The 19390-nt window shown below is 40.8% G+C and overlaps 1 protein-coding gene across 3 annotated transcripts in view; it reads right to left on the reverse strand.

The window, feature by feature from the left end:
- Positions 1-2860: 2860 nt before the first annotated feature.
- B3GALT1 (beta-1,3-galactosyltransferase 1) overlaps positions 2861-19390 on the reverse strand; it is a 515592-nt gene continuing 499062 nt past the window's right edge. For all 3 annotated transcript variants that reach the window (XM_040644261.1, XM_040644265.1, XM_008687062.2), the window contains one exon: positions 2861-4732. In XM_040644261.1, coding sequence (XP_040500195.1) covers positions 3523-4503 — 981 coding nt within the window. In that variant the 5' untranslated portion in view covers positions 4504-4732 and the 3' untranslated portion in view covers positions 2861-3522. The remainder of the gene's footprint in view (positions 4733-19390) is intronic.

A 19390-nucleotide genomic window follows, 5' to 3' on the forward strand; every position in this document is an offset into this window, starting at 1 on the left:
AATAGTATTCTGATTAGCAGCTTGATTGGCAACCCATGTACCCCTGGAGAGTGCACTTTTACAGACAATTACGTTTGGCGAAATAGTATGTACAATTCTGACAAATAAATACATAAATAAACCATCATTCATATATAACGATATACCTAAATGTCAATTATCATCAACAAGCGTTTCTAGTAAATTACTTCTTTCATTCACAAGTTACTTTGTTGCTTATAAAAACTATCCTCACCTTTACAGAAGAAATGACATAATCAATTCCCCCACTAAACCCACATATTAGGAAAGGTAGAAAATGAATCCCAGAAGCTTCATGTAAATGTTCATTGTCTTTTGATAGAAGAGATTTGATTGAAAAACTCCTTCCTTAGCGTCTCCGTCAAGAGTTTGTTTCCCCCATATCAACACACAAAGGGGTTTTGTTCTTCTGAATTTAATCCAAATCAAAAATGATCTTCAAATTTTGATTCTGGTTATTTAAAAATACAATATTATATGTTGAAACTGGCATTTGGGCCAATATAAGAAGACCCAAAGCCACGCAAACTAGCCAGCAAAGGTAAAACTTTTTTTCCAAAAATAAATTTTTAAAAGAAATCTTAAGAATACAGACACTAAATATATGATACCTTTTGTTATCCAATGCATAATGAACAAAACAGGTAGGGGGACAGTCAGAAGGTTTTTGTAAAAATTGTCTGAACAACTCCTGGTACAATACTGTCTGAAACATTATTTTATATAAGAGAAATGAAAATACATTTAAAAATGGCTTAAATAATTGAAACCATAATTTGGCCAGCATCATAAAATTAAGAAAAGTAGAAAATTAGAGCTTTTTTTTCCTGATCACTTGACTTAAACATTTTTTTTTTTGAACATTCAAAAAAATGAAGGGCAAACATGCTTTTGGCTATTGAAACACTGGACAAATGGCCTTGCCTCACCAAGCTCCATGCAGAAGAAAATGTACATAACAAGCAGATTCTAGCTATACATACAGGGAAGAAGAAAAAAAATGCCTTTAAAATATATACATATGGTCTTTGATGAATATTTACATGTTTGTCACATGGGCACTACCTAGCATAAAAAAGTTAGGAAATAGTTCTTTAAGACATATGATTCTCTGATTTTTGCTCCTTTTAAAGATTAGGGCTCTATTTATAATGTACACACACACACACAGAGAAAACAATTCATAGATGTACATATATGATGTTTATAATGTGCCATTCCTTGACACGAAGGCGGCTTGACTGCGCATAAGGTAAATGCGAGATGATAGTAGAAGACAGAGGCTCGATTCAGCTATGTGACTGAAACGTGAACCAAGTACCAAGTCATGGGACTTTTCCAATGACCGGAACTCACAGCAGTTGAGGGTTGGGGGTTACAGACAGGCTCACCTTGTGTCGATCCATCTCTCCCCAGGCTACCTAATGCTGTTTTCCAATCAAACTCGGCAGTCCAGCTGACTGTTTGATGAAGATGTACTGAAGGACAGGAAGACCTGTCTCCTATTGCATTCTTTTGGGCTGGGGATAAGAGATCCAGTGTTGTTAAGAAATAGGCCATGACTTCCATTTGTTCATTTTGTTTACTTGTTTGCTATCAACTTCTAGGGGGAGCTTCTAAAGGTCAGGTTAAAAGAAAAGTTATATTCTTTCAGTGGCAGGATGTCATTGAATGAAAACAAACAGAAGTTTTCTAATGAATAGAAGATGTGCAATGTGTGGGTTTGCAGAGTGCCTATTCTTCTTCTGATAGAGGGGGACTAGCTCTCCTGGCCCTCAAAGTTCTTATTGAGAATTCAGATCAATGTTTCCTGAGATCTAAGTTGATGGGATATAATGCATTTTGCAAACATGTGATTCAATTATTGTGATATGCTTCCAGCCAGAGGCTCCTCCCCAAAGAAAGGCAGCTGCCTTCACTTTCAGCACCCCGGGAAATCAAGCACTGCACCGAAGTAAAAACTTATTCATTGAAACCAGAGGACATGATGGAGAAATTGAAGCTTTTCCAAACACCTAAGACATCCAGGGAAAAGTCAAAGTTTTAGAAGAATCAGATGCACTGATAGTTCATATTCGATCTTTATGTTGGCAGAATTTATATTTAAGATGATGTTATTACTACTGATGACCATCGTTGTAATTAATTATTTTAGCATCTGGCATAACACATGACACATTGCATTAGCACCTCTTAAGCTAAGGATCTCAAAACACTTAGCAAATGCAATTTGCTCTCACAGCACCTGTGAGGTAGGTGTTTTTTCCATCCATTTTATAAATGAGCATATTGAAGCACAGCAAGGTTAAGATGCTTGCTCACATGACCCAACAAGTATGATGGTATCAACAGACACTGATCCCAAGCTTCCCCCCCTTTCCTTCCCATGAACCTCACAGAGCTTCCAGAACAGCTCCTACCCCTAACAGCATTGCTGCTAGAGGTACTTGGATGTTTCAGACGTTAGAATATTACATCCATCAACTTAGGGCTAACGCATTCAGTAACATTGGGACCCACTGAAAGATGATCTCACATGCTTTGCAAATGTGTGGGCGAGGCATCTTACACGATTGCTAAGCTTGCTTATGTTAGTTATAATGCATACATAAATTTGTATTTTCTCCATGTAATTTATTGTTTTTCTGCCCTCCTACCAACTTTTTTCTACACATGTGCCTTCCTGAGCCAGAAACGATAAAATGCACTTAGCAACACCATATGGAGGGAAGCAGGTGAGATTACATTTGGCAAAATCTCCTTGGAGGCACCAGGTAATGTTTGATCTGAAAGACCAAAAAAAAAAAAAAAAAAAAAAAAAAAAAAAAAATCTTTTGTTTATTTTTTAAGTAGCATTTTATATACATTCCACCCGATGACCAGATTTAATCCTTGGATGAGCAAGCAGAGTTGTCTTCCAACCATATAGAATATTTGATTTTCAAGTTTAAATTTCCATTTATTGACCTGCAGCCTCCCTGCCAGGCCTAAGTTCATTTCTTGGTGGAACCGCAAATACTGTACACATTACATGGCAAGAGATGTAAAAATTCAATGTAACGGCACATACAATATTAATAATCACATTGGGTGTGTCTTCCTGACTGTGTATTATTTCTGAAAAAGAGTTATTTACTTTTATTTTTGCAGAGATGATATGAAGACATTACCACGAGTCTCGGTTTCCCAGAATCAGATTTTTATCTCATATGCACAGTATGTAAATCCTAGCAGTTGTTAGGATGTTGCTTTTTGAGATAAACACAACGCCTCAGGACCTGAGAATGAAATCTGGCCCTTCTAACTCATGTATTGTTTCTATGACCAGAGCCTAACATTTGTAAATCGGTAATCCAAGAAAGAAACTAGGAGAGGGAAGAAAAAAGCTTTTTACAAAACCCCTACACTGGTTCATTTCCCCAGGTGACACCAGTAAAACACCAACACCCCAGGCCCCATTTCTTAAAAAAGAAAAGAAATGTATTTACATCGGTAAAAATCCTAACATCTGAGATGTTTCTTGCTTGACATGTCATTCCAGATTCTGTGCATTTCTTCTGGAGAGATTTGATGCACGGTGATCACGCGGCGATATCTACACAAACTGTAGGCCATTTTCCAGTGATTGAAGCCACTGTTCTGGAAAGGATGTATGCCCAGTTTTCGAAGACACAGTCCCACATAGACATCTTCAAGGTGAAGCAGCCTTGTATGGAGTGAGGTCTTATAAATGAGTTCAGCCACATCAGCTGAAAAGATATAGCCAGTCCCCGAACAGAATGGTGGGTAGTTACTGTCAGGGTACAAATCCCTGGGCATGTACCACTTACTGCGGACGTCCCGGATTGGCCCTCCGTTGATGACATAGCCAGTGAAATACCTTCTTCTTGGCTTGGTGGAGGGTTTTAGTAGTTTATAAATAAGGTTGTCCATGTTTACAAAAATGTCACTGTCTGTTTTCATGACATATTTGGCTTTTGAACAAAAAGTGGCCACCCATCTCATTCCCATTAATGTTTTGAGGGTAAGGTTATGGTAGGAGTCAATAAAGTCCTCCACAATGATGTCGTGGAAGATTTGGCTCTCTTGCTCCACCATCTGATTTAGGACAGGATCAGCGTTCTTGCCCAGGAGGAAAAGAGTGGCTATCTTGATCCCTTTGAAATTGTTCTCATCCCCCCACGTCTCTCGGATTGCCTGGCGGGCGTCGAATTCTTTGTGGGTGGTGCTGATGAGGATAACAAGGAAAGGAATGTTTTTCTCACATTTGTTGGGCTCATTTATAAGAAATTCAAAAGAATGTGGGTTTATAGGTCGAGTTCTTATGTTGCCAAAGGTGAAGTTTTTCCTGGCAACTGTTAGGTGGCTGAATGGCTTGGAGCCAGTGTAGGAAGAAGTGGGACGAGTTATACTCAGATACCAGAGGGCGCTGGCCCAGCACACAACTGTCAAAACATAGAGACAGGAGACCTTTGAAGCCATTGTCTTGGGAGCACGTCTATTTCAAATATGGAAGAATATGCCTTCTTGGCATTAGTTTGTTTTCATCTTGCAAAGGCCGCATATTACTAATAAGTCTTAAAGTTCGACAGAGAAGCGTGAGAGCAGGATTGTTCATGGGTCTTAGTGGTGGTCTGGCATCTCTGCATTCCCTTTACTGTCTTCCAAACCTGATGGAAGGTTCCATGTCTCATAAATCTTCCTCTTAACTCTGTAAAATCAAGAAAGTACAGTTGTCGTTCAGATTTAGTCACTTTACATCCTCACACGAACATAGTAAGGGTGTTAGAATTACCCACGATGACTCAAATCATACACATAATCATTCATTTCCACCATTACTAAAAACTTCCTGACACGACCACCCTCCCTTCCCTCCCCTGGATAGAGGTTATTTATGTATATTCATACCCAATTAACAAGTATTAGATTATAAACTCTGGAGGAACCTGAAGTAAACTGAACATTAGGAATTAAAGAGGAGTTTCCCGTCTTCACAAAAGGACCTCTTTGCTGTTAAATACCTTCTGACACTGAAGTCTTCTTCCAAGCAGGAGAGCCTCACACAGGGCCTCTGATCTCTTTTCCACGCTTCTAAGCCTGAGCGTTTGTTGGCTCGGCTCTGATGAAGTAGTCTGTTCTCAACATCCCTCTGTTTTCTGTAGCCCTATCTTTGAAAATGGATGCATGACCACTGGAAAATCTGCTCAAACCGGTCTCTCTGGGCTCTGACCTACAAGTAATTTCCTACTTTTCCTCACTCTTTCCTAACTTTGGCTCTCATGAATGTTACTCCCTAATTCTCAGTTTCCTAGGAAGCTTCAGATGAAGAGGACCCTTACCCTCAGGCGTGGACACCATCACCCAAGGGTCCCTTCAGACAGCTGGCAACATTCGCTTTGGAGTTGATCTAAATGGTATCACTTTTTGGGGTTTTCAACAATTCACCCTGATGTTCCACTGATGAAATTATGCTGGCCCCTCTCAATTCTTTTTATGTAGTTACACTTGTCAGTACACACAGCAGGAGTATAATAAGAGACACAATTGAGCTTCGGGCCACAGATCCAATGAAGATGGAAAGAACTCTTTAATTGGTTCACATTAAAAAGTTGTCCTTTGGAACTCTAATTCTTTCTAGAACTTGAGCTGCTCTCATGCCAGTAAAAAATATATGCCAGGCTACAAAGTCCATTCATGTTAAAAATTGTCTCTTCCTTCCCAGTTAGAGCAACATGTGGTAGCCCTGGAAGACGGAGAGAACAGATCGTGGATATCAACTTCAACAAAGTCCGCTTCAAGGAAAACTATGCACTTGAATGGACAGACTGTGTTGAAAGAATTTAACTGGGATTATAGATTGAAAATCAGGCTTCCAAGCGCAATATTCATAATGAAATGAAAAGACATGATGGGCAATAGCAGAGATAACACACAGCCGCCTGTCAAAGCCAAGAGCTGCCTGTGAATATACGATCCATATGAGACCAGCAGTAACTCAGTGTGGTTACGGTTCTAACTAAATGAATATTAGAATGGCTTCAAGCAGCATGACTCTAGGCACAGGCAGGCCTTCATCCAACCCATAATAAGTACTCTCTAAATAGAAGCTCCGGTATCCTTGGCTCCTGAAGGAAACGTCCGCTCTAAGGTGCACCATAGCTGATAAAAAGGACACGATGTGCAGCATGCTTTGAAACTTTAATAGCAAGCGAAACGAAGTGAGAAGCCAGCAGCAGTTTAGAAAAGGGCTTCTCCGCTTGGGATATACAGACAGCGGCTCCATCCGAATGCCAACGAGATGTGAGTGAGTCTCAAGGTAGCACTAGAAACCAAACTTTTCCCTGTCATTGTTCCAGGCTGCTATCTGATTCGTATAAGCCTGCCGCTACCATCCTAGTGCCCTTGTCACTTTTCATGCTTTCCTACTACACTGTGAGTCATCTGTCACTAAGCTGGTAAACCAAAAATAGTCACTGGAAGAGGCACCTTGCAAGCTCTCTTCCTGAGCCACTGCTCACATGGGTGCCTGAGAGGTATTGGACAAATGCAAGTAGAGCCCACAGTCTTCCTCAAGGAACACATGGTCTAGGAGGAAAGACTTCCTGTAAATGATTAAAACAGATAGAAAATTTCCTCATGAGGCTACTGGAGGACACAGGAGAGGAGGGTTGGTGGGCAAGGTGTGGGCGAACCGGGCACGGTCGTGCAGACTGCCCACTGTATCTCCACGAGGCGCGTTCCCACAGACGGCGATGTGACTCGTGCACCTCCACCCCACCCCGGACTGAAGTAATGAGGCGGCCTTGGGGAAGATGCCACGCGAAAGTTATCTAAGCTGAACCTTCAAGGGCAAGTACGAATTATCTGGATGAGGACCAGACATCTGAAGCAGAGGGAACCGCCTATGCAAAGACATGAAGTGAGAAGCACGGTGTGTGCCAGGACTGCAAATCATGGAGGAAGGGAAGAGGACAGGGTGCTGGGGAGGAGGGTGGTGAAGGTGAAGTTTCAGGCTCTCAGGATAAGCAGGGGTCAGATGGTGAGTGGAGTTCAGAAGCTGTTCTGAGCTGAGTAGCTTGTCACCCACCTGGCAATCTAAAGGGTGCAAGGGAAGATTTTACCTTCACCAAATCCTGTCCACTGATTCCAATAGTAATTTATTTTTCCATATTAAGGATTATTTTTTCCCATAGTTCTATGCCCCAGAGGAGTAAGTGAAAATTTGTTTTCTCTGATACCTTTCTGTGTGATTTTCTGGGGGAAGGGAGTGCATAAATAACAGGTACTTGGGAGATTAAGAAAGGGCTAAAAGAGGGAGAAATATAAGAGAAATAGGTGAGAGCATGAATAAGTTTATGTATTTAGGAACACTTTTCATAGAAGAATGAGCATTTTCTCTTAGCTAGCAAACTTCTTCCATTGTTATTGTAGGTCCTTATTTTATTTTATTTTATTTTATTTTATTTTATTTTATTTTATTTATTGTTTTGTAGGTCTCATTGTAAAAAGCGTGTGGTACGCAGATACTGGGCTAGGCACTGTGCGCTCCATGCCTTGTATTTCATAGAGCTTCATTCCTATGGTGTTACAAGAGAGGTATCATCTCCATTTTACAGCTGAGAAAATGGAAGCTCAGAGATGTAAAGTAGCTTGCTCAAGATCACATAGCTAGCGAGTGGCTAGGTGAGTAGTCATCTCCAGCTTCCTCAGGCCCATTAGGACAACAGCATAATCTTGCACGGGAGAGCCCAGGGTGGCGGGGAGCAACGCATGTTGCTCTTCTCTCAGCGATCCACACATTTATTTTCTTAGCTGTGTGTCCATTGCTGGCATTTTTGCCTAGTTCATTCTGGTTTGTTACACACCGCATGACACCAGTTCTATGGCGATCCTTGATCAGCAAAAACTGATGACTTGCAAAGAGCACATGAAAGCTGGGGGGGGGGGAGGGAGCTACAGCCATTGAAGAGCTTCAGAAACACTTTGCAGTTCCTTTTCTCTGAAGTCCCGAAACACACACGTGTACTCACACTCACACACTGAAAGAATCACTGTCTCTACTGAATTTTTCAGACACGAGGACAAAAGTAAGCCCAGTATCATTCCATCCTGGGCACCAGTAAATGCAAACGATCACCAATAAAACACAGGATTTGAAATGGGAAAAAGAACCAGCCTAGAGTCTGAAGAGTGGCCAAGGATAATGCGTACCTACAGGGAGGGGTGCAGGAAAGCATCCTGTTTGCTTACAACAAAATAGATTTCTCAGGTGGCCAGACAAGCACAAAAATATGCCTCTGGAACAGAAAAAGCAATGTAAGCAAAGAGAAGAGAGAGTAGTAGCAGACTGCATTTAACTCTAAAGCATCATTTTACGTATGTTGGTGGAATTAGTGTTGGGCAAGATGGCCATGTTTTACTCCTTGAGCCACCCGAACTTGCTATGTGGCTTTCTGTCCTCAGTAGCCTTAAGTATAAAATAAGGGCAAAAATAACATCCGCATTATCTCTGACAACATTATAGGTGTTAATGATCATCACCAATCCTTCGAGTTTCCGGGGGAAATGTTGCTATATAGACAGATAGTATTAGGATATAAAGAGCAAGATATAATGGGGAGAGGGGATTATGTCAGTTGATTAGTTCATGACTTGGGGTCCAGGGCACATATGTCGATCGATTCTTCTAACTACGTAGGATTGCAGTCGGTTTTCTTGGTCTAGCGAATACCCTGTATGGATTGCCTGCTAGAGGATTCTGGTTTCTTCCTGGAAAACACAAAGGCAAAAGCCCACTAAAATGCAATGAAAATGTCAGCTGAAAGTTCTAGGGAAGGAGCTGAATGTCACAAAGCAGAATGCTCTGGAGGGTTCTTTCAGTTTCATGAAATTAAAAAAAGTCCTGTTTAACAGACACGCTAATGTATTAAAATCCAAAGTCGTGCATAGAGCATTTGTCATTTCTTTTAGCAGCCCTACTACAACCACAGACGCTGATGACACATTAACTTGTCGTCCATTAAATACAAATCCCTCCAAATAGAAACGTTCCTCTCCAACACTTGAAAGATTTCCTCCCCAGAGGCCTTGCTGTATCAGAGATTACCTCATTCACAGAACCCTTCAGTAGCCATCCACCTTCACCTTTCAGGAAGTTAATGGGGCAGAATTTTCAATTTAAGGAGCACATGTTTCTCTTAGAAATCACATTGGATAATCTGTTTTGAGTAATTTATTTTTCAAGAATCCCCTAAATTTGCCAAAATTCTCCTCTTGTATGGTCAGAAGTCAGTCCAGCAGCAAGTGGGTAGAATCTCTTGGGTAAATTGTGCATAGTTTGGGGTGTCAGGTTCATGTCCTTCTCCGTCATGGTTCAGGCAAGTACAAGTCAGTACTGATTTCCTACACCCCGGGTGCCACGAGTTGGCCTGGCAGTCACTCCAGCTTCCCTGCACCCATGGGCAAGGCTGCACAGGCCCCTTGCACTCCCTGGTGTCGCAAGGAATATAATATCCCTAAGTTTTGATTTCCCTTGGATTTCCAAATCTACTCCATTGGTTCGTCAGAGACGTACTGAACACTTGTTAGAGATGCCAGGCACTGTTGTACAATCTGGTAAGACAGGTGCGGCCTTACTTTCTAGGAAATGTAGGCAGAAAATAAATGCATGATAAATGAATACAAAAATCGTTTCAGGTAGCAATAAGTCATGTAAATAAATTGGGCAATGGGATAACGACTGAGTAAGGTGGGAGTTGAGCAACTTTAGATGAACTGGGCACTCTCTGAAGGGGAGACATTGGAGCTGAGAACAAAAAGCCTTGTGATCTCCAGTCTAGTCATTGAGTCTTTCACTAACTTTCTGGCTCTTTGCTTGGCTTTTTGGGATTCAGGCTTCATTAGGGGCATCCTTTTAGGTTTTGATTTCTGCTTCTCTCTTGTCTTTGGATCTTCTTGGCTTCATATTTCCCAGCGGTGGCCTTTTTGCCCTCTCTTGCAAATGCCCTCCCCTTATAGAAAGGTAGGTTATTGGTATTAGCAGGTTATATGTATTAGTTTGCTACGGTGGCTATAACAAAGTGCCCTAAGTTGGGTAAATTTATTGTTTCATAATTCTTTTTTTAAATTAAATTTTAGGTAGTTAACAGTGCAATATTGGTTTCTGGAGTAGAATTCAGTGAATCCTCACTTACATACAACACCCAGTGTTCACATAACAAATTCCGTCCTTAATCACCTTCACCCATCAGCCCATCCCCTACATACCTCCCTCCATCAACCCTCAGTTTGTTCTCTATTGTCAAGAGTCTCTTATGGCTTGTTTCCCTCTCTCCTTTTTTTCTTTTCCCCTTCCCATATATTCGTCTGTTTTCTTTCTTAAATTCCACATATGAGTGAGATCATATGGTATTTGTCTTTCTCTGACTGACTTATTTCATTTAGCATAACATACTCTAGCTCCACCCATGTTGTTGCAAATGGCAAGGTTTCATTCTTTTTGATGGCTGAGTAATATTCCATTCTCTGTGTGTGTGTGTGTGTGTGTGTGTGTGTGTGTGCGCGTGCGCATTACATCTTCTTTATCCATTCATCTATTGATGGACATTTGGGCTTTCTCCATAGTTTGGCTAGTATTGATAATGCTGTTATAAGCATCAGGGTGCATGTATCCCTTCGAATCTGTATTTTTGAATCCTTTGGGTAAATAGTTTGTAGTGCAATTGCTGGATCGTAGGGTAGTTCTACTTTTAACTTTTTTTTTTTTTTTAAAGATTTTATTTATTTATTTGACAGAGAGACAGCCAGCGAGAGAGGGAACACAGCAGGGGGAGTGGGAGAGGCAGAAGCAGGCTCCTAGCGGAGGAGCCCGATGTGGGACTCGATCCCGGAACGCCGGGATCATGCCCTGAGCCGAAGGCAGACGCTTAACGACTGCGCTACCCAGGCGCCCCTACTTTTAACTTTTTGAAGAACTTCCATACTTTTTTCCAGAGTGGCTGCACCAGCTTGCATTCCTACCAACAGTGCAAGAGGGTTTCCCTTTCCCTCCATCCTCACCAACACCTGTTCCTTGTATCGTTTCATAAATTCTCAAGGCTAGAAATCTGAGAAGATGTTGGTGGGGTGATTCCTTCTGAGAGCTATGAACAAGAATCTGTTCCATACTTTTCTTCTAACTTCTGGTGATTGGCTGGCAATCTCTGGCCCTCCTGGCTTATAGATGCACTAACTAGATCTCTGCCTCCACCTTTACACAGTATTTTCTTTTCCCTGTGGGTGTCTGTGTGTCCCAGTCTTCCCTTTTTATAAGGGCACCAGTCATATTAGATTAGGGGCTACCCTAATGATCTCATTTTAATTTGATTACCTCTATAAAATCCCTATTTCTAAAGAAGGTCACCTTTCAAGTATTGGGGGTTAGGACTTCAACATGTCTTTTTCGGGGGGACACAACTTCATCCATAACATCTACTTTCCTGGATAGCAACAAAATGAAATACTTGGCTCCACAAGACTTCATTTCTTCACATTTTATGTTCTTGATTCGAGCAGTTAAGTCTCGGGTTTTAGTAAGCCAACTTTTAAAGGATGAAAAATTTGTAATTAGTATTCAAAGAAGAATGAAACATGAATGTGTAAAGGGACACAAAGTTTGGCTTATTTTTAGGTTAAAGAAAAAGCTAGTTCATTTTTCTTATAAGACCACATGAGGAATATGGCATAGTTTTAAACAGTCCTGTACTTCTGCTGATTTCTCTTTCCTTTGAGGTACCCCCCTCCACACACAAAAATATCGACCCATAATTAGTTGGGAAAGTGAAGCCAGGACACTGGCACCTTTCCCAAAAAGTTGGGGTCAACAATTTCTAAGAAACTGACTTGGTTTCTGGAGAATAAGGACAGTGTCACCTCAAACTACCAGCATTCCTATTATTCCGAAACAATTTTGAATATTCAGAGACCATATGGTACTACAAAAGTGGTGGGAACATTAAAATCCATGCAGTAACTTCAAAACATGGTCCAAAAGAGAAACCCGTTGAAAAAAGTCAACCCAATTTTAACCAGTTAAAAGAGGAATAAAAGGAAGACAGAAATTCAGAAAAAAAAAAAAAAAGTAAAGAAATGCGAAGGCAGGGAGAGAAAGGGCTAACCACTCGAGTTTATGAAAAGCTCTTGAAATGGATGAGAAGCTGGCTGTACAGCACATCATGATACTGGGGAGGGGAAAAGAGATCCTGTCTGAAAAATGTTTTGATCTCGAATGACTTTCCTCAGAGCCGGTGTATGAGGGAAATCAAAGAATCTTCGTTCTGTGGGGAAATACAAGAACTCAGACCGCAACAGAACTAATTGATAAACGAGCCCCGAAGGCCAGAGATCTATTCGGCTGCATTAATTTGGCGAATGGTTACCTTGATGCCCAACTCCCTCCCTTCCTCTCACTCTTGTAATTATGCTCTAAATAAGCACAGGAGAGGAAGAAATAAAGCACTATTAACACTAGATAATGGTCCTTGAAGGAAGAATTTCATAAACCATTATGTTATACAGCTTGCTAACTGATTATCTCTCCAAATCACAGAGGGCTGGCTTTCTCTCCTAGCCTTTCTCTGAAGTAAGCCTCCTTGGCTGTGGAAGGCACTGCGCCGACAGAAGTCGAAATCCCTGAACGCTCATAGGAGTAAGCGTCCTGACTCTTCTGCCTCAGAAAGACAAAGAGCTAATTTGTTCCTTTAAAAAATTTAATTATGAATCCTTTCAGAGACCCCGTCATTGAACTCGCCCAATAGACAGATCATTTGCAACAAGAAAGTGGCAGAAAGCAGAAGGTAATATTCATCATGATTTGGCAGTCGAAATCATTCCCCTCCCAAATCTGGAAGAGATTATTTGAACCTTTCTCCTTTTTTAGTTCAATGTACCTTGAAAGTTATTGAAAAGGTCTTAATAAATTCCTGCACTCAGAAGAATGGGGCCAACTTGAAAGAGGAGTGGTCAGGATGAGGATGTCTTTGTGTGGGCTTCGGGCTCTTGCTATTCTGAAAGCTACACTCTATTTCATTGCAGAAAAAGTGCACTTCAAATTAGAGGAGAAGATTATAGCTTTCTTCAAATCAATGTGTTGCCCTAGTTCTAGAATTCAGAGAATTTTTAAACATCGCTACAATCCTCTCAGGGAAAAATGAAAATGAGGATGTCTCATTATTTTAAACGATGCTTGGCTTCTTGCAGTGATGGACACGGCGCCTTGACGGCCTTAAATGAGACACATTTTTAAAGATGGGCAGAGCCATCACTTATCTAATCATATGAGCCTGGGAGCCTGGCAATGTGGTCGGGCCTTGGGCAGGGGCTTCTCCTCTGGGAAAGAAACGCCAGGATGTTTTATTACAGATGTGGCAGAGGATGAGAGGAAAGACATCCTACTCATATAAACAGCAGCTGGGAGAATTTAAAAGTGATGAGCTCTGCGATACCAAAAAAGAGTATTCATTTGGCCCATTATTTGGGGGAGGGGAAGCCGATATAAATGGATATTATTAGAAACCAGGAAGATGTTAGTGTATTGCTATCTAAAATTTACAATGTCTAGGAGATATTTCTTAGCCCATCCCAGAGAAGTAATATTTTAGGTCATATTTCAAAGAATGATATTAGTACCACGAAGGAACTGATAACATCATATGGAAAAGAACTTGCAATTCTTATTTTCCGTTTGTTTCCTTTTCTAACTCAAATGCCCCTTTAAACAACACCAGTTTATCAGAATACGTAATAGCCAAAAATAATTTTGTGTAGCTGCTGTCAATGGAAATGATCTTGTAGGCAGTCAGTCTCACGGCACGGAAAGAGCTGGATTCAACTTTCAGATGTTTAGTCATCTGCGCTGGGCTCTGTGCATCCCCCTGCCTTTGTTTCCCTGTCTGTGCAATGAAAACGATAACATCTGGACATACTTTGCAGGGGCACTGTATGGATCAAATGAGATACTGTAGTTGAAAATACTCTGTTAAGCTAAATACTGCCACATGAATTGAGAGTATTATCATTATTAATATAAACACGGTAAATGAAAGACAAATCCAGAGAGGATCACCTATAAAATGTTTCATGAGCAACAATCAGTCAATACATCTGGTGCAAAAGCAGTTTTTTTACTTGGCTGATACTCAAAAAGGGGGGAAAAAGTGTGGCAGTTGACCGTTTTCATAAGAAGGTTCAATTTCATTTTATAACGTGTATATTAAGAGGTCTTGTACTTCTGTGGAAAAGGGGTACACAGGCTAGAGGAAATATTATGACTATTATTAGCACTAATGTGATGAAGAATTAGATTTTTTTCAAATATAACTTTAGAATATCAGGACTCTACCAGATCTAAATAGCCCTCTGAGTAGCAGTTACTTAGCTATGATTAACATTCCATGTACACTAAGATAGTCTGAAATGGCTACCCCATGATTACTTTAGAGATATTTAAGACAAGGCCAATTCAAGATTTATCATTTTTCCTTCATAGGTTGTAAAGAACCTTAGCTAGGTTGTAACAGAACCTATCTGCAATGTCATATTACAGGGCATATGGTCATTTCATCACTTAGCTTAGGGACTTTGCAATTTCCAGCATTAGAATCAGCTTTGTGAATTGCTCTAGAAATGTACTCAAAGGAAAGCGTGGGTGACAAGGAGCTTTGTTTGGCAGAGTAGCTTTTTAACCACACTGTGTTGTTTTTGAAATCTGTGATTTTGTGTATAATTTTCTTAAATTAGTACCTACTGGCCAGTCAGGTGAAAAATACTGCCCTTGACTGCCATTCTCATCCTCAGTCATCCATATTGGGTCTTCACAGTCCTTACCTCTTTCAATCCCTAGCATTGCTCCCCACAAGTTATTTACCAAACTCTTGCTCAGCTTCACTTCACCAGATCCTGTTTGGGGCTAGAGATTTCCATTTCTATACATTCCCTTCTTTTTACAACTTCCTTTTTGCTAAAGATTCTTATTTTCCCAGTGGTTAGAGACCCAGCCTGCCAGTGTTCATCCTATGGAGCCTTGAACTCTTTACCACAATCCACCTCACATAGCTCTTGAATATGTTTGAGGCTACGCTGGACTCCTCTCACCTGGATTCCATGGGCACGGAGGGCTCAAGACATTAATCTTCCCCAGCGCCTCTGAGGTTCAATTCTCATTCTTGTGTCATTTCACTATTCTCCTTTCCCCACTGCATCAGCGAATCCACAATCATCCACCATCTTTATTCTTACTCCTGAGCCTTTAAATTTTGTGAGGTAAGGTCTCACTGTCAAAGTGACTAAGACAATACGGCCTCCTGGACAAAGCACAGGATTGACAGTCAACAGAAAAAAATTCAAGTTGTAGTTCTGCCATGAAGTCTTTTTGGAAACATTTTCCTCCTTAAAAATTTCTTAGTTTCAAAATTGCATTAACTTTCACTGATCAGAAATTCCGCACCAGTGCATGATTTCTCAACCCACTTGATGAAGGGCTCTTCTCTGCAGTGCTTGGCATTTTCAGTCTTTCCATTGCCATTGGCTCTTTTGTCTCTAGAAGGACTTAGAAAAATGACGAGAATAACAATAAAAAAACCTCTTGACCCTGGCATCGCTTTCAATTATTGTCATATTTTTCTCTTTCATTTCACATCCAGAGTGCCTAAATAAATGCTCTCTCATGCTTTTCTCCATTTCCTCACCTATTTAACTCTTGCAATCTATCCGCATGGTACGTGAAGCCATTCTGAGTAAAGCCGTGAGACCTGACCTGACACACTTAGCCACTCTCTTCTTCCAACTCTTGCCTACAATTCCTCCTTACTGTGCTCTCATGTTTCCTTGCTCCCATTTCTGGTAGTCTTCGTGCTTTCTTCTCTTCACCCCTTCTCTGCCCACTCTTCCATTTTCCACACCGGAACTCAGCCCTCCCTCCAGTCTCCTTAGCATGGGGAACTGGCTCTCTAGAGAAAGGCTTCTGCGGTCAGCCTTCTAGCAGTGTTGACCAGAAAAGGTGGGTCAGAGACCGATGAACTTGACATCCTCCCCATTTTCAGCATGGTTCTCTCTCTCAGACAGGGTATAGATACAAGTTTATACCGAAGCAGAGGGATATTTGCCTTCCTTCTGCTTCCTGCCTTTTCTTTCTCCTGCAGAAAATGGACTTCAGAACATGCGTTTGAGTCCAATTTCTTAAGTTAGGAAGTTTGTATCCTAGACAAACTGAACAGGCGTAGAGGACAGGTTTTGCCAATGACAACAAAAGGTAAAAAAATGATTTTGTGCTTTTTGTTCACCTACAAATGTGAGAGGTTTGTTCTTCTTTATATTGGAGATGTCAGGCTGTTTCTGAAACTGTTAAAATGCTGTAAAGTTCCATTCAAAGCATGTTTTTACTTGGCCCATTAGAGATGAGTTTTCATGAAATTCTGAGGCTATTTTTTGTTTTTAAGACTGCATTTTAATAGTCATTTTTCCAGTAAGTCCTGGACAGATGGCACAGGTGACTTCTTAAAGAGATATCAAGTTATTTGCTTTCCTTTTCCCTTCTTATATTATTTGAAGGCCATCACACAGTTTGAGTTCTATAAAAGTAGAATTTAGGAAAGGTCTCTAAGTATAATTGGAAACAGGTTAATTGAGAAAGGAAATACACTTAAAGAAAAAGAAAAACACATGAGCCATACAAGTGTAAAACCATCAGAAATTAGAGGAAGAAAATCTCACTTGTCATTATTCTCTTTCATATCTCTTCAGTCAAAAGTGTAACCACTCCCACACCCCCTCATCTACAGCCTGTGGAACAAGGACATGAAAGGGGCCTTTAGGAAGCTCTTGGGGAAAAAGATTGACTTCTAGGGTGTGGGGCTGAGGGGAGAGGAAATAAATTAATATTCTAGATTTCCTAAAAAATAAGTGTAACAATTTTTATGACTGGGTAGATTAGCATAGCACTTCATTTTTCACTTGTTAAATCAAGATTATGATATTAAGTATTTTGAAATAATATTTTAAGTAATAGTTTCTGTTGAACCAATACTATTTGCTAGGACTACATAAAATGCCTTACAAATAACTATTTGTACAAATAATTTATATACTTAGAGGACACATCATTGCTTCTCTGCCTCTACTTGCACTTATAATGTTCTCTATAATTTACATATAATGTTACTAACAATTATGAGAAATGGGTATCTTTGTTCCCATTTTACAAAAGAGGAAACTGAGGCCCAAAGAGTAAGCAACTTGCCCCAGTATCACATAGCTAGTGAGTAATTAAACCTGGATGTGGGTTTGTAGTAATTAAACCTGGGATGTAGGCACCTGGGTGCCTAAGTCGGTTAGGCCTTGGACTCTTGATTTCAGATCAGGTCATGGTCTCAGGGTCATGGGACCAAGCCCTGAGTCAGGCCCCATGCTCAGTGGGGAGTCTGCTTTGCTCTCTCTCTCTGTCCCTCCCTGTCATATCCCTCCCCCCACCTCCCATGCATGCTCTCTCTAAATCAAATAAATCTTAAAAAAACCCACACAAACAATTGGCTGTGAACACGAATCTGTTAAACTGTAATGTGTGGGTCTATATGCCATATCCTACCTTTCACTTTTTACATGTAGTCATATTAAAATTTTTTGTTTTTCCTACTTCCGTGGAATAATGTGAAAGTAGGGGAAATGAACTCATGGCTGCTGTGTCTCTCACCATGGCTCAAGGGTCTTTCTGGCCCTGAGATCCTTAGTTCCATAATGTAAATACATAGTTATTATTTTTTAATGAGAATTTGAGAAAGGATGAAGGATTCAACTCCATTCACAAGGCTACTCCCTTCACAATATTAAGATATCTAGAAAACCATACCAATAATGATGCTTAAACCTCATACAATTCTAGGCCAAAAGGAAACAGTGGATCTTAAAGGATATTTTATTTTATTTATTTTTTTTAAAGATTTTATTTATTTATTTGACAGAGATAGAGACAGCCAGCGAGAGAGGGAACACAAGCAGGGGGAGCGGGAGAGGAAGAAGCAGGCTCATAGCGGAGGAGCCTGATGTGGGGCTCGATCCCATAACGCCGGGATCGCGCCCTGAGCCGAAGGCAGGTGCTTAACCACTGTGCCACCCAGGCGCCCCTTAAAGGATATTTTAAATTAAGCTGTGAAGGTCAGATGAACTACTCATCTGTACCGTAATGAAGCAGTCTTTCTATCTTGGGGAGAGTGTAAGACATGACATCTGAGGTCTGCCACTTACTAGCTATGTGACTGTAGTCAAGTCAATTCTCCTTTTAGGGCAGATCTGGTAGATTGGCTATTCCAACCCATTTCTCTTCCAATTCCCCTTTAGCTTTTCTTCCAGGAAATAGGCCAGTTGTAAAAGAAGCTGAAGTCCAAAACTAAATTTCCCAGGGCCCTTCACAACTTGGATAAAAGCATTCGACCTGGTTTCCACACATCAGATGCCTCTGGGCAAGACAGATGCAGGGCTGAGCAACAGAAGATGGCCGCCACTTTCCAGTGGTTTGGATGGACTGGAAAGCACATGGAGTGATAAAAGTGTCTGGTTTTTCTCAAACGGCTGTGACAGAGTTTCCATTCCCCAATCGCGACATCATAGGTGTGAGTAGAGGCAGTGGGAGCAATGCTGTGCCCCCTAAAACAGCTCTAAAGAATCGTCAAGCACCGTTCAGTCTGCACCTTTCCTGGCCAAGCTGCTCTGGCTGGTTAGTAACCACATGTGGGTCTTGCTTCCCAGAGATTCCATGAGCTACCTAATGCCATTCCATAAATTCCTTTCTCTTTCACCTGGTAAAATGGCTTCTGTTTTTTGTAACTAAGAACCCCAAACCACACCATTCTCTCTACTTCTTTAGGTATAAAATGAAATGATGATAATCTAATTTTCAGGCTGGTTGTGAGGTACATGGTACGCTTTAAAGTGGCATATAAATTTGTTATTATAAATTGTTGGACATTTAAGCATTGCTTAGGTGAACTACTTACCACCATAAAATGAATGCGTCCCTGCTACACTCCTCTTGGGAAATGCTGTATAGAATTACCCATGTAAGGAACAGCCTTTTGAACTGAGGATCATATTTAAAAACTCTATTTTCTCTCCCAGTGCTGTCTAAAAATGTGTGGCATGTGTCTTTTGGCTGGATGTCACATGGCCCTCTTGTTGTGATCTTGCTTAGGGCAAGATGCCCTGGATGACAACTGATTAACTATTTCAGGAAACTCTTGGGTACCTTTCTTCTAGGTGAATTCATTGAAAACCATGCAGTGTTCATTTAAAAATAGGCCACCATAAATAACTCTCAAAAATTACTGAAAATGCATTTGGT

This window comes from Ursus maritimus, unplaced genomic scaffold (genome assembly GCF_017311325.1).
Source record: "Ursus maritimus isolate PB19 unplaced genomic scaffold, ASM1731132v1 scaffold_1, whole genome shotgun sequence".
NCBI lineage: Eukaryota > Metazoa > Chordata > Mammalia > Carnivora > Ursidae > Ursus > Ursus maritimus.